Below are 14,500 nucleotides of genomic sequence, written 5' to 3'. Positions count from 1 at the left end.
AAATTAGCTATTTACAAAATTCCAAACCAACTTTATTGGAATTTATCGAGTTATGACTCCACCATCCCCACAACCACATTTTTTTTTAAACATTTTAATTGCATTTTTTTTTTTAAAATGGGTACAAAATAAGCTGTTTTACATTTCAATCAAGTCTTTTTAATTCCATCATCATATTGCTTATGATGCGGGAGTATGTACAAGGGAAAGGGGAAGACGTGTGTCATGTGATCTGATGCGGAGCCTCCAGCATCTCCATCAAAAAGGTGTCAATAGGCGTGTCCCCAATTAGCTTGAAGAAGAACAGATGCTCCAAACATTTGAGGCCGATGGAGCGCAGGGCAGGCAGGCGCAGCAGCAGTTTGGCAAACCTGAGAATAATAAAAAGTCGTGCCAAATAGTGAGGCGAGAACAACTGAGCTTAAAACTCACTTCCACACATGTTCAAAGTTGTTTAAAAAAAAAAAAAAAAAAGCCATATTTTACACACACTCACTAGCCACTTTGTTTGATACACCTGTTCACCTGCTTTGTAATGCAAATATCTAATCAGCCAATCACATGGCAGCAACTCTGCATTTAGTCATGTAGACATGATCAAGATGACCTGCTGAAGTTCAGGACGAAAGGTGACAATCATCTATACGGTTTGCAGAGAATAGTCCAAAAAAGAAAATACATGCATGGGAGCATCTCTGAATGCACAACATATTAAACTTTAAAGCAGATGGCCTACAGCAGCAACAAGACCACACCGGGTCACCTGCTAAAGGACAGAGCGCCACCTAAATTGAACCACAGAGGAATGGACAAACAATGTCTCATTTGATAAGTCACAATTTTTACTGTGACATTAGAATAATAGGGTCAGAATTTGGTGCAAACACCATGAAAACATGGATGCACTATGCCCTGTATACAATTCAGGCTGCTGTTGGTGGTAGTGTGTGTGTGTGGGAGATATTTTCTTGGCACATTTTGGGCTCCAACTGAGCATCGCTTTAAACATCACTGCTTATCTGAACATTGGTGCTGACTATATCATTATTGATCACAGTGTTCCCATTTTCCGCTTTTTCCAGCAGGATAAAACACCACAGTCACCGGATCTCAATCCAATAGAGCACCTTTGGGATGTGGTGGAACGTGAGAATCCCATCATAGACATGCAGCGATCATATCGATATGGCCCAAAAGGACTAGCAAGATGTTCCTAATAAAGAATATAGTGAGTGCATATCAAGATTTTTTTTTTAATATTGTAAACATCTCACTTTTCATGAGACAACATACCGTACACAGTAAGCCATTTCAAAGAAAGTCAAGCTAGTGTTACATTTACCTTTCAAAAATCAATTCTTTGCTCAGAGATTTATGATTTAGATTAATGAAAACAAACAAGAAAAAGTATTACATGTTGCAGTGGTGATCTTTTTCACTGCCGGGCTGTGGCATGCTAGTTTCACTTCAATCATGTGCACTTTATGTCATAATTTCACCATTAAACGTTTTTTCAGTGAGGTGAAATATTCATGGGGTAATAATAATAATAATAACTGTGATCTCAATAGTGACCAAAATATTCTTAAGCGTTCTTTCTGCATCTCAGCTGTGATGTGTTGACTTTTCAGGAAGTTTGCAGTGTCTGCTTTTACCTCTAATACCTGTTGCTCTCAATCAGCTCCCAAATAAAAAATACAGTCAATGGCAACAATTTGCAGTTACAAATAGCGTTATCAGCCTACATCCTTTTAAATGCAATGTTGTGGTTAGGCAAAAGTTTTTTACTTGCATAAGAGCTGTGTACTAATATAATGCAAGCTGCCATCCTTATTATTCTTTACATCCAGTGCAGAAATGTGTTTAAAAATGATCGATGTTGTAATGGAACAGTTCCTACCTGCCAGGCTGGTCCGGGTACTTCTGTTTTGTATACGACTCCAATGAAGCATAGACCTTTTCTCTCAGCCCCTCAACCTCTGCTGGGTTAGACAAACCTTTTGCATCTGGAAAAAAAGACCCAAAACAAAACACACAAGTCATTCTGCTAGTTTGTGATCGAATGGAGTCAATTTTCTGCAGTCTGTTTGTGATAACATGGCTGTTAACTGTGAGCAAAAATCATAAATCTTTTGCTGTCTAACAACACAGAAATTCTGTGTATTCCATTTGAAGCTGTAAGTCTGAATTTCAGCGTTCTCAACTTTCAATCTGTGAAAATACTGTTGTACATATTTGATTCGCTAAATAAGCCATGTACAGAACACCGTGCAGGCTCGAACCATAAATGTGTTGCTGTTGTGTTTTTCAGTTAAAAAACAACAACAAACCCAAACAAACATCACCTTGTATCCCCATCGTGGTATGAATGGCTCTACTTGCTAAGGAACAAAATAAATCCTGTTTTTCTGACTTCACTACTGGAACACACTCAACTTGGGAGTGATGTCACTCCCAGCCCTGCTTCCAAGGGAAACTGAATGCATCATTACATTTAGAGTCCAGCCAGAACCTCATAAATTTTAAACAGAGATTCAGAAATTCCTCCACAAATAGTGACCTAATTGCTGCAGGATGGTTAATTGACTGATTTATATGACACAGGTGCTCAGCAAAGCTGTTTTCTTCTACCAAGACACCTGTGCAATTGAAAATGGTTGCTGCAACTACTTACAATCAGCAAAAAGAATCCGGGCAATCACTAATTTTTCTTGATATAAAGTAGATTACTATCCTATTTTTAGTCTAGTCTGACTGAGCCATTAGGAACGCATGGGTGCACAGTAAAATCTCTCCAACTAGCCATAATATTATGATGACCAACATTGCACTTGACAAATATGTTCACATGAATTTCATGAATCCAGTATAGTGATTCTGCAGTTACTAAAATAAGCAGTGAAATAACACAACTGAAATGTCGGTGAAAATGTTGTTTTGGGTGGTATGTAACAGTCTCAAGAGGCCAGACTGACCTGGATTGAAGAGGACAATTGCTCGCAAGCAGCCGAGCTCCGTCTTATCCATCTTCATATCTTTCATTTTAGATACTAACTCTGTGAGTACTCTGCAGGAAATCAAGAAAGAAACAATGACTAGTCACAAAAATAGGACTGAATTAAATCAGTACAAGAATTAGAATAATTTCTCAGTAAAGAATTTGCATTTCTATGCAAATATGTACTTAGCTTAAATGACAACACACTGAAATGAATGCAGTTAAGACATTAGTAACATTTACAGCCAGTTAACGGTGGTGTTGGGGGGGGGGGTTGCCTCCAACCAAAAAATATACAGAATTAAGAGGTTAATCATGAAGGAGTCTAAATGCCACATTATTTTATCTTTTTGTCTCATCTTTCAATCCTTCCTACCTGTCAAAGATGGAGCCAACTCCAGCACTGTGGGCGCTGCTTCTGTGGACGTGAAGACCTGTTGCCAGCAGGATACCGTCTTTTACCGTGACCGAGCGATGCGAGAATGATGCAATTAGTAGCTCGTTCCAGCCTGGACACAAAAAAGGAACAAGAAAAACGAGTGACATCTCGATCCACTCGTCTCTTTAAAGCCCGTCTTTAGTTTGTGTAAATTAAATACACAAAACATGTTCTGTGATTTCCCTGCTTGCTTAAAATTAATTATCCATTTTGTGACTTTTTCACTTTATCGTCCTGGCATGTGTTAAATCTCCTCCCAGCAGAGGTCAGCACTGGCAGCAAACTGCACTGCTGGGACTTGCAAATGGTCCAGTTATTTTGGTTTCACTGCTCCATTAAACTAGATGTTACAAAAAAAAAAAAAGACTTAAATAGACTGCTTGACATCGGCTCGGCAACTATGCTGAATGAAAATACTACACAAAAAGTGAGGGGGGAAAGGGAGGATAAAGGACTGTTTACCCTTGCAGGAAACTGCTGTGTATGAGTGTGTGGTCTGATATTTGTGTGAGCATAAGCTTGCTGCATGCACTGGTTTGTGTTTGCGTGTCTACCTGCTCGTAGTAAGATGACCTGGTCATCGAGGGGGAGCTCGGAGAAGTGCGGGATCCTTTTCGCCCACTCCACCAAGGTGAAAAGCTGCTTGTCTGCTGCTTGGCAGATATTGGTGACGGGGTCATTGGTCTGGAGAAGAACATGTAGGACAAGTGCCAGACCGATTTAATGTGATTGTAGGCACTGTTAGTGACATCTAAACCTTTTCTAGCAACAGCTGGTAACCAGGTGCAGCAGTGGCTATTTTTGACTCTTTTTAAACCAACAATTTCTCTCGTTGCTTGCGGTAGTTTTAATACAATCCTAAATTCTACATACCAAAGAAGGGAAATATCTTGAAGCACAATTCAATTCAAGTTCCGCACAGCTTTTAAATTGTGGCTTTGTTACCCAACCTCTAGGTTTTAAAATTCATTTAAGTGCTTGAGCTCATACCCAGTAAATTGCTAAATCAGTGTTTACTTAATTTGTTTACTAACTTGTCAGATTTAAGAGTTAGTTTTGGACCAGAGCAACTCGGCAGCTCGGCTACATTATCTCAACAGATTAACCCAGGAGATTATGACAACTGCACAAAGTAGCTTGTCAGAATTTTGGAGCAAAGCCTAGATTTATTCCCATAAACTCCTCAGCTTGTGTTATTTATATTCAACTGACCCAATTCCATCCGGTCTCAGCTTCACACTCAAAACTATTTAGCCAAGCTTGTGTGTTTATGTTTATAATAAGATCAGTATATCTTAATAGCACAGCACATCTTGGCATCTAGTTTCTCCCCAGAAAAACTGCCTCAGATTCATAATACAAACAGTGAAAGAGACATGGACCAGTGTCTGTATTAATTACCGAGTTCCCGGGGCTGCCGTCGCTGTACGTCTCTGTTTTGGGTTCTACAGCCAACTCAGCATCTAGGATCTTGTCCACAGGCATGTCCTCATTGAAACTGCTGGTGGATTCTACCTCATTCTCACCCCGCTCTTTCCCACGCTGCCTCTCCTCCTGCACCGCTGCACACAGACACACAAAAAAACCACACAGCATTTAAACATCCTGAATTGTTGACTAGAAAATCCGTAATATTAGCAGATAACTCAAAACCCCTCCAACCGGTCGCGACAGATAGCCGCGCCTCCCTGAGCCTGGTTCTGCCATGAGGTTTTTTTCCTTCCCACTTTTGCCGAGTACTTGCTCACAGGGGAACGTCTGAATGTTGGGATTTTCTCTATTCTTGTAGCGTCTTCATCTTACAATATTAAGCGCCTTGAAGCGACTCTTGTCATAATTTGGCGCTATATAGAACATTCAATAAACAAAACTGAATTTACCTGAAAATTATAGTTTTACTACAAGACAAAACCACATGTGATTTTATTTTAACTGCAAAATGTCACATATTGTTAAAATTTCGAACCAACCTTTTTCTAACCCTCCATACACACCTTCTCTTTTCATGCCCATGGCCAGGCACTTCTGGTAGCGGCAGTATTGGCAGCGGTTTCGCTGGCGCTTGTCAATCAGGCACTCCTTGTTATCTCGACAAGTGTAGCTGAGATCTTTGCGCACGGTCCTCTTGAAGAAACCTTTACATCCCTCACAGCTGTATACACCATAGTGCTTTCCTGAGGAGAATAAAGCCACAGGATCAATATTGATTAGGACCACTATTCAGCTTGCGTCACAGTGCATAAAGCGTCGCACTGGCTTGTAGACTAATTTCTGGGCACATCTTTAGAATTAGGATTGGAAATGTGTTAACTATTTTCTGTATGATAGACAACCTACTTGTAACAACACACCGATAAAAGATATTTGCAGAAACATACGGCACAAATCCTGACAAAATACTTAACAAATGACTTCAAACAAGTCCGTCTTTGTCTACTATCTGTTCTCATCTGGGTGGGGGGAGTTGTGGTGGTGAGTGGGAGTGTAAATATGCTTGCCCATCCCTCTCCTCCGTCCTTGCATGCTAACATTACCTGAGGAGCGGTCCCCACAAATGGCACAGATGTGCTTTGACATCCCTCCCGGGCTCGTACATTGGTAGTTGATGTTTCCCAGATTCTGTAGGCCCGGCGGAGGCTTGATGTCCTCTGAGCTGCTAACACTGTTCATAGAGTTCATCTGCAGATGACAGGAAGAGAGAAGAGAGAACAAAGAATTAAAGCTGAGGTGGCCAGAGCTGAACGGAACAGAGCAGAGGAGGAAGCAGAGGGGAAGTAAGAGTGAAAAGTTTGTGGTAGTCTCATGACACTCTCTCCCTTCCCCTATTTTCTCATTTTGTCTTCCGCTCACTCATATTTTTTTGTTCCCCCACCCACACACTTTATTGTGAAAGTGTCTTGGTATGATCACATGCTCAGCCTGTAGGAGGGGCTGAGGCCTGTCATACAGGTTTTTTAATGTTTGCTGACAGGGAGAGTCGCAGGAAGGGGGAGTCACGTGGAGCAGGCGCAGTTCTCAAACTCAGCAGCAGAGGGAACTCATGGTGAATTTTATGCTTTGTGATGACAGTTGGCATTTCTGTTAGACCTCCAATGAAGGCCAAATGTATTTTATCTGCCATTTTTTTATATCTTAAGCAGTGCTTACAACAGCTTTCAATCCCAAGTAGATGCACAATAATGCACACTTCAACTGACATGATTTATATCTCTTACTGCAGCGTAGGGTTTCGCACCTGATCCCAAGGAACCCCACGAGATATACGAGTAACTCCCAAATATGGTACATCAAGACTCCAAACCACTAAGTATGGCCAATTTAGAAATAATGTGTAATATAATATGTTTCCCAAAAAAAGAGCAACAAGTTAAGCCTCCTTTGATTTCTTCATATCTGCTTCTTTCTCTTCTTATCATCGTCCAGCCTGTCGATCCTCTCTCAGAGAGACACATGGAAAGCATATTTGCTTGATCTCCAGATTCCAACCAGAAAAAAACAAGCCTGGCCTACATATACCTTGTAGTATATGATGCAGCATGATATACAGTATCGGACATCCTTCTGACAGATCCTATCACTTATTTACAAAGTGCACTCTCAATATTCTCCAATGGCAGTCTGAATTTGGGACTCTATATCCATGAATTTGCAGCAGAGACCATCACACAAGAGTGTTTCTTTTTGCCGTCATTCAGTTTAATGTCAGCATGCTGGCTGCCTGCAGGGAGGCGGTCACACCCTAAATAAGCTTTCAGCAACAGCGTGCTCGCTTATTGGCGTGTCTGTAGTGAGCAGCTATTCAGCGTAGCATAGAGTTTTCATAATTAATTTTGCATGATCTAAAAAAATAAGTGTTTTTAAACTGTCGTTTAGACAACATGCAGCTTTACACAGACAACAGGATGCTGTAGAAAACGGCTACGAGCACTGCATATGGATTATTGATGCTTCATACATTTTTTATTCAACACATGGTATGAAGAAAATACTGCACGAGACATGCAAGGTTTACTGAGTGATGCACGTGTTTGTTTTTTAAATCTATATGTAAAGATTTCTGTAAAATGAAATTGATTTTTTTCATGTAAATTTTTGCTGATTGATGAATTCATTAAATCGCTGATTATTTAACTGATCAGAAAATCAGTTATCAGCTACTCCAAAGCAAATGTGATGATGTAAAACAAAGTCAGTCACAATCATCCAAATAAATCAAATTTACACATCATTTCTCCTTGTAATTAAAATAATGATTTCATGTTGCCTCATGTTGCTAACACTGTCATGTTCGTAATCTTCACTCCATGAAAAACATACATTACATGATAAAAAACCTGCCAGCAGCTTTGTTTTTGGCATGCAGCAAAAAAGCCAAAATCTCTATCATAAAATGTATATCATCGCCTGCTATTCCCAACAGCACGGTCCTGAATCTAGCCTTGAAAGCACCATATGCATCCAAACATCTTTGTTTCTGTTTGTATGGCTGACTGTCAAATCACTGAGCTTAAAAAGTGCAACAGAGCTCCTGTGACGTAAAGAGCCTTGGTATTATTAGTATATGCCTAAATGAGCACATAAAAGTAAAACAAATAAATAGAAATATCCGCAAAGGAAGAAGGAGAAACCAGGAAAAATTAGGCTGCCCTTTCTCCGTCTTTCAGGAATCCATTAATAGTCATACTGTGTCTTATATGTCCAATTCTATGAGTGTAGTAATTCAGAACTCATGGATGACCTTTAGGGAGAAAAGTTTAAAGGTCAGCAGAAGGGTAAAAGAGTGAGAGTAAAGCCAAGCTATGCCTGCCAAACACATTGGATATGGCTAACCTTCAAAGTCCTGTCTGCTGGAGGAGATCCCAAGCAATAAAGGCACATGACCACCGAAAAACATGTTATTTAATACATGTGCACCTTGCCAAAAGTAACAGTTCTAGCAAGTAGTATTTGCATTCTTCACTACCTTAAAACACACAAACTCTGCTTCAAAACACATTCTCTGGCATTTCCAAATGGGGTTCTGAGTGGTGCATTTTTTTTTTTTTACTTACCTGCCTTAAGAGTTCGCTTTGACAGAGAATGGTGAAAGAAGAACAAACATTTCAAATATAAATGCAAAAATAATAATAATCCTGTCATGATAATTTCATGGATACATAAAAGCAACTTTATACTCGAGCCATTTAGGGAAATAACAATTCATTGTTATCTTCTGACGACCAAACACCCCCACATGTCTCACCTGTGGACTGCTGAGTGGTCCGAAGTTCATGTTGGGAGTAGACTGCAGCGATACAGAGGGCGAGCCCAGGGAAGATGTAATAACTGGATAGGGAGAGGCCAGGCCGTTCATTGGTGAGCCCAAGGTGGACATGGGGGACGGTAAGGGCCTGGAGGTGCTGATGACTGATGGGTGACCCACCATGCTGCCCATCAAAGGGGGGTGGGTGTGGGCTGTACTCATCGGCCCTGTAGAGTCTGGAAAGGAAGAAGGTGCATGTTGAAAAGAACAAGCAAATACTTTGGATTTAGGAGTTAGGAATAAAAGAATCAGGAAGGTACACCTACACAAACAAATGCATCCATGCTACCACACATGCTTTCTTTGCGAAGTTGTACTTTGAGCAGACACTATCTAAAGCCACTTGAACAGCAGACTATTCAAAGGCGATTCTAATATTTATGTATATACACAGCGGCAGAATAACAGAAACATTATATAACCCAGTACTGTATCTCTGCTAACTTAGGTCCTAGGAAGGACCTATTAATCTGGGAATTTTGTGTATTACGAAAATCAAAATATCCACCCAAGGCCAGTTTTTAGCTGCATCCAAAATAAACTGCTTGAATCTAAAATGCATGACTTTCGGGGTATTGGGTGACAGTGTAACAAGTTTGAAACCAATACCGACTTGTCTGACTTCATGAAGCTGAACTCGACACCACAGATTTGCTGAATCACAGATACAATAGACATAAAACTAATAAACAGAGGCGAATAAATTAAAATAAAATTCAACCACATCAAACCCTTGTTAGCTATCAAGTCTCCACCAACTAGGAGAAAAACTAAATAAATCTGGCTCCACTATAGTTTGTCATTTGGTACGGAGCCGATGTGTTCAGTGTTTTTTTTCTGAAACAATATTTATAGAACGAAGACCTGAACAGTAAAGTTGTGGAGGATAAAACCAAACTGATGATCAGGATGATGCTCTACAGTCAGATGACGGAAATCAGTGGATTGTTCAAAAAGGACGTCTCTACATTACCATTAGTCATTTGATACATTTGTATAAAAATTAGCTTCAAGGTTCGAAACAGTTTAGAGGTTCCACATGAATGGATACACTAAATAATCACACTTTAAAACGTAAAGTCTAGCAACTGTCAAAATGATGATGTTATCTAATTAGAATCCAGGTTTGGGTTATATATTGTTGGCCAGTGGTGCCATGTGTCCTTTTGGAGTGTAAATTTAGCGACACAGAGTGAAGCCCATCTGATTTTGGTCACAGGATGCTGACTTTGCTCAGCGGCCATTGATGTAAACTGACAGGCTGGCATTTACATAGATGACCTACTTAGAAAAGCTGTCAGTCAGCTGGGTAACAGGGCATGGTGTGTAATTTCATGCATGTGTTGTAGCTGCGAGTAATACAAATTCAGCAAATACCATCATATACATATGGTGTGTACAAGCAAGAGACCAAGACACATCTTTACACAAATGCCAAAGGCTATCATAATACAGACAGATGCAATAAGCAGTACCCCTCTGGGCTAATGGTGATGACTCAACGACGCGAACAAAACTGGGCTTTCTTGAGTAAAATGCTACTGATGAAGAGTGACAGACCACCATATGCACATAAATATTTGGATAAGCCTGCAGAAGTTTTGGCTTTTTTGTCAGTGTATATCCCCTGCCTCCATTTACACACACAAACACACACACAAACTCAGCGTGATACTGGGCTTTGCACCACTGTTCTTAGTTAAATGTCACATTCTTGTGTCCCATGTGCGTCTATAAAGCTGGGTTGTGGCATGATTGCACAGACACGCAATGAACAGCACCTGTGTTTTGGGTTTCTTATAATCTTCAAAGTACTTTTTTTTTTCCTGAATCAAAGCTGAACCGGGTGCCCGGAGAGAGCCCCAAGGGAGGGTTTGATGTCTTTTTGTCACAACTACTAATAACCTAGATCTCCAATGTCAAAAAATACACTTATTTAACTTAAAAGTTGAAAGTTTAAAAGATGATTATTGATTGTGCACTTTCCAACAGATAAGAATGGAGTCTTTTATCACTTGAAAGTTCATTTAGTAGAGATTCATGGTTGTAAACAAATCTGAGTTGCTAAAAATACTGTAAATAACAAGAAAATGCTAGTGATCAATTAAAATCATGAGTCAAAAACAGCGTGACTACAGCATGACCCTTGAGATGCTGGAGATTAGCTGGGCAGCAAGAGCTCCATGAGTCGATTTGTTTGCTTGGTTTATTGTGAAGTCTCATTTAACACAATAAATTGCAGGTTCTAGCTTCTCAAAAGTGAAGAATTTGATGCTTCCCCCTTTCTTATGTGACAGTAAACTGATTATGTCCAAGGATTGCGGGACTGTTGACCAGACAAAACAAGACATCTAGAAAAATCTTGCGAGATTTAAAAGAAGGGAAAGGGACATTTTCACCATTTTAAGAATGATTTACCACAGAAAAGATTCTGACAACTAATCAACAGTTCAAAAAAAAAAAAAAAAAAAAAAGGATCAGCTATGACCTAGACCTCGCTGTGACTAGTCTGTGTGATAATCTTAAATCTAAAGAGCCATCTCAGCTCCTCCTGTATGTCATAATTGCACAAAATCTGAATTGTATGTACTTGTCAGCACTCTTTCAAAAGCATGTTCTTTTTCCTGACTTAAATTTATTTAGTGCATTTTAGATTTCACCAAAAATATCAGCCTAAAACAAGAGTTTTCCTGCTCCCACTGAATGAAAACATCCTATACATATTGTCGCGCTGACCTAGTAGGTGTGGCTGTTATTCCTCTTTTCCTCCTCCTGCCCTCTACCTGTTCGGTGCTGCTGCTTACCCATGGCCGCTGATTAGACCTTGGGTGCAATCAACAACTAAGCACGGCCTGGTGTGCGCCGCCCTGCCAGGTGAGCCACATTAGAGCAATCAAGGGTGGGCGTGCCGAGTAAACCTTTAAATGCATGCAGCAGTCATTTGACCCGGGTGCAACATACTGAGAGGACGGCAAACAAAGCACTTTTCCACTGTGAGGAAGACTTTGAACAAGACAGGCTATCGGTAAGTTCTTAAGTTCACATTTTGCTTTTGCAGATGTATCTGGGACTATGGAAGCTCAGTTGTGCAAATGTTTTACGCTTAGGGAAATAGTTGCTGCATTTAAGTTTAATTATATTGACAAAAATGAATGTTTAAGTTTGAATAAATTGTTTGTGCAGTTAGTGTTCCCACATATTTATGTTAATTAATATTAAAAATAGTTACCCCAAATCCTTGGGTGGATCGTAAAACTAGTGAATAAATGTTTGGTTTTGATTTAAAGAAAATAATTCTTTGTAAAGAAAACCCTTAGTTAAAGTCTATTAAAATGTTTGAACTCTAAAATGTATACTTTAAAATACAATTGTTTATTAAAAAAGTGTTAATGCAAAGAAGACACATTTTGTATATTTAAGAACCACAGTTAAATTAACACAGTTAACCACATGGTAAATGGCTTTACTGAAGTGTATTTTGTTATTTCATCTGTCTTCTGTGTAATGCATGTAATTTCTCTGAATGGTTAATGGAATGTTCTTTATTTTTGTGTTGAAAGGTTTTTTACCTGCTGCTACCTACCAGCTATCAAACTAGTTGGTCTAAATAAAGTTGAGTGAAATTCAAAGTCTGGTCTTTTTCAAGTGTGGACACCTCACAGTCAGAGGAACACTTGACACATATGGTTTGGTCTGTAATTATGATTTCTAATCTCTGCTTTTGAAGTTCGCATCATCTTATTTATTTTGAATTTCATTGCTGTCATCGCTTTTTCTGCAGGCCCCTTTACTAACATGGTCACTGTGACTTGAAATGGAACACACAAATATAAATTAAACTTGGTTTTCCTTATCTGATCTGATAAAAATGTGTCAAAATTGCTAAACGCTAATGCTGCTAATCTGTTTGTTTATCTGACTCTGGGGGAAAAACTGTCACAATTTGTTTTTGACCTTTTAGACCTGAAAAAGTTTGACTTCAGTTTTAAGGCTTTACTCAGAGCAACTTGTCAAACATTTTGAAACAGTTTTGAAATGTTGCTGTGATATTTAACCTTTAGCACCCACTTATACCACATTAAAGGAAATGGTGACTGAGTAATGAAAGACCATTGCGCTGAAATATGAAGAAATTGTGAAAAAGGGAATAATGTCATGTTGTCGGGCTGGACGCAGCACTTTCTGCACAAAGACACACAGTAAGACACAGCTGGCCATTCACTCCCTCTCTGTACGCAAAGGAACAGATGTTGTGCAACTTCCTGTTTAGCAGTGAAACTATATCCTCCACCCCCTTCTTTACTCGCCCACTTTCTCCAGCCCTCCACAAGTGATCCCTGGCAGGCAGAAATGGATTGGGGCCTTCCTCTCTCTCCCACAGAGCTGAATGGATAAAAGAAATATACTTCACACTCCAGGCTGTTACAAAATGCACTACATAGATTGAAATTCAACTATGTGGCATTGTTCCCAACTTTCCCGAGTGCATTTTCATCCAATCAACACTCTTATGTAATAGACGTCCACTGTACAACATGTTCTGTGTCTGATTTCGTGCAATGGCCCCTCTTTTATGTGCATGACAAATTCCCTTTGGGGTTCATAAAGATCCATTCTATTCTAGTACAGAGTGGGAGATATGGCAACAGGGTACTCCAGCAGCCAATAGTTTAGCAACATGCTCTGAAGACAAACAAGACTAGATGTAAAAGATAATATGAGGATGAAAATATGGAGAGAAATGAAAAGTAAAGTAGGTAGATCGGTGCAGTTCTATTTGTGACCTGAATGTTCAGATTTCCTGCTTGTCTGGAGACGGGGTCCGTTTAAACTCTGAAAAACAACATACATGTTTGACACAACACTAACGACAAATCTTCGCCCAGACCTGAGTGTGTTCGTGGCTGCATTACACAGGGGAAAAGAAAAGCACACGGACAGTCAGCTGGTGGGATGCCTAAAAGGGAATTGCTAGAGAGGTGAACATGCTTTGGGAAGGGCGTGTGCGAGTTTTGTGTCCGTGTGTAAGAAGGCCAACATGCTCAGTGGAGGAAGCACAAATGGGCCCCGAGCGGCTCAAAGAAGCCTATCCTTGAATGACCCGCCTCAACTGGCAGTCCAATCTAAGTCACTTGCACAACAAAGACTCTTAAATGCACAGACTATATTTGACCATAATCCATCCATTCATTTCGTGGCACAAAAATGTACGTTAGCAGTCTGCAGCATTCACAAATATGTCGTTTGACTTTTCCCTCTCAGTCTTGTCTAAACCTATGCAACGCTTCAGCAACTCAAGCATCTATCTGAGAGCAAACAGAGCAGTGAAGGGCACCTTTGAACACTAGTGTCGCAAATCAAAGGTCACTTGTTACCAAACTCCTGAGCCAAGTTCAAAAGAGTTTTCTGTCTGCAGCAGCGCAGGTCTCTACTGATCGTTCCCAGAAATTACTGCACTGAGGGCGGATGCAGGACTCGCACAATAACCTGCTAAAATGCAGCTTGATCTGACTTTGCGATGAAAGGCTCCTAAAAATTGACCCAGTGTAAATCACAGCTACTTTTAGCAAGAAATGTAACCCATAGAGTTTTACAGCACATCAGCCTATTTTCATATTAGCTCCCTTTTGATATGCTTATTGTGTTTGAAAGATCTTTGAATGTAGAGTGATTGCACAGTTATCAACAATAACAAACCAATCGCGGTAGTGTTATATTAAACTAACCTGTGCCAACCATGTCCACACACATCAAGATTGAC

At 39.9% G+C, this 14,500-nt stretch overlaps 1 protein-coding gene across 6 annotated transcripts in view; it reads right to left on the bottom strand.

Moving 5' to 3' along the window:
- Positions 1-10: 10 nt before the first annotated feature.
- rxrgb (retinoid X receptor, gamma b) overlaps positions 11-14,500 on the bottom strand; it is a 30,816-nt gene continuing 16,326 nt past the window's right edge. For 4 of the 6 annotated variants that reach the window (XM_026158468.1, XM_026158467.1, XM_026158470.1 and 1 more), the window contains exons 2-10: positions 8,680-8,915; positions 5,972-6,116; positions 5,432-5,611; positions 4,839-4,999; positions 3,992-4,121; positions 3,375-3,507; positions 2,976-3,067; positions 1,901-2,006; positions 11-371 (exon numbers count right to left, since the gene is read on the bottom strand). In XM_026158468.1, coding sequence (XP_026014253.1) covers positions 224-371; positions 1,901-2,006; positions 2,976-3,067; positions 3,375-3,507; positions 3,992-4,121; positions 4,839-4,999; positions 5,432-5,611; positions 5,972-6,116; positions 8,680-8,915 — 1,331 coding nt within the window. In that variant the 3' untranslated portion in view covers positions 11-223. Of the gene's footprint in view, positions 372-1,900; positions 2,007-2,975; positions 3,068-3,374; positions 3,508-3,991; positions 4,122-4,838; positions 5,000-5,431; positions 5,612-5,971; positions 6,117-8,488; positions 8,505-8,679; positions 8,916-11,475; positions 11,739-14,500 lie in introns of those variants that run through there. The other 2 variants (XM_026158469.1, XM_026158471.1) reach the window with 2 other exon arrangements.

Source organism: Astatotilapia calliptera, chromosome 23 (assembly GCF_900246225.1).
Source record: "Astatotilapia calliptera chromosome 23, fAstCal1.2, whole genome shotgun sequence".
In the NCBI taxonomy this organism is placed as follows: Eukaryota; Metazoa; Chordata; class Actinopteri; order Cichliformes; family Cichlidae; genus Astatotilapia; species Astatotilapia calliptera.
This window is presented reverse-complemented; position numbering and strand designations above follow the sequence as displayed.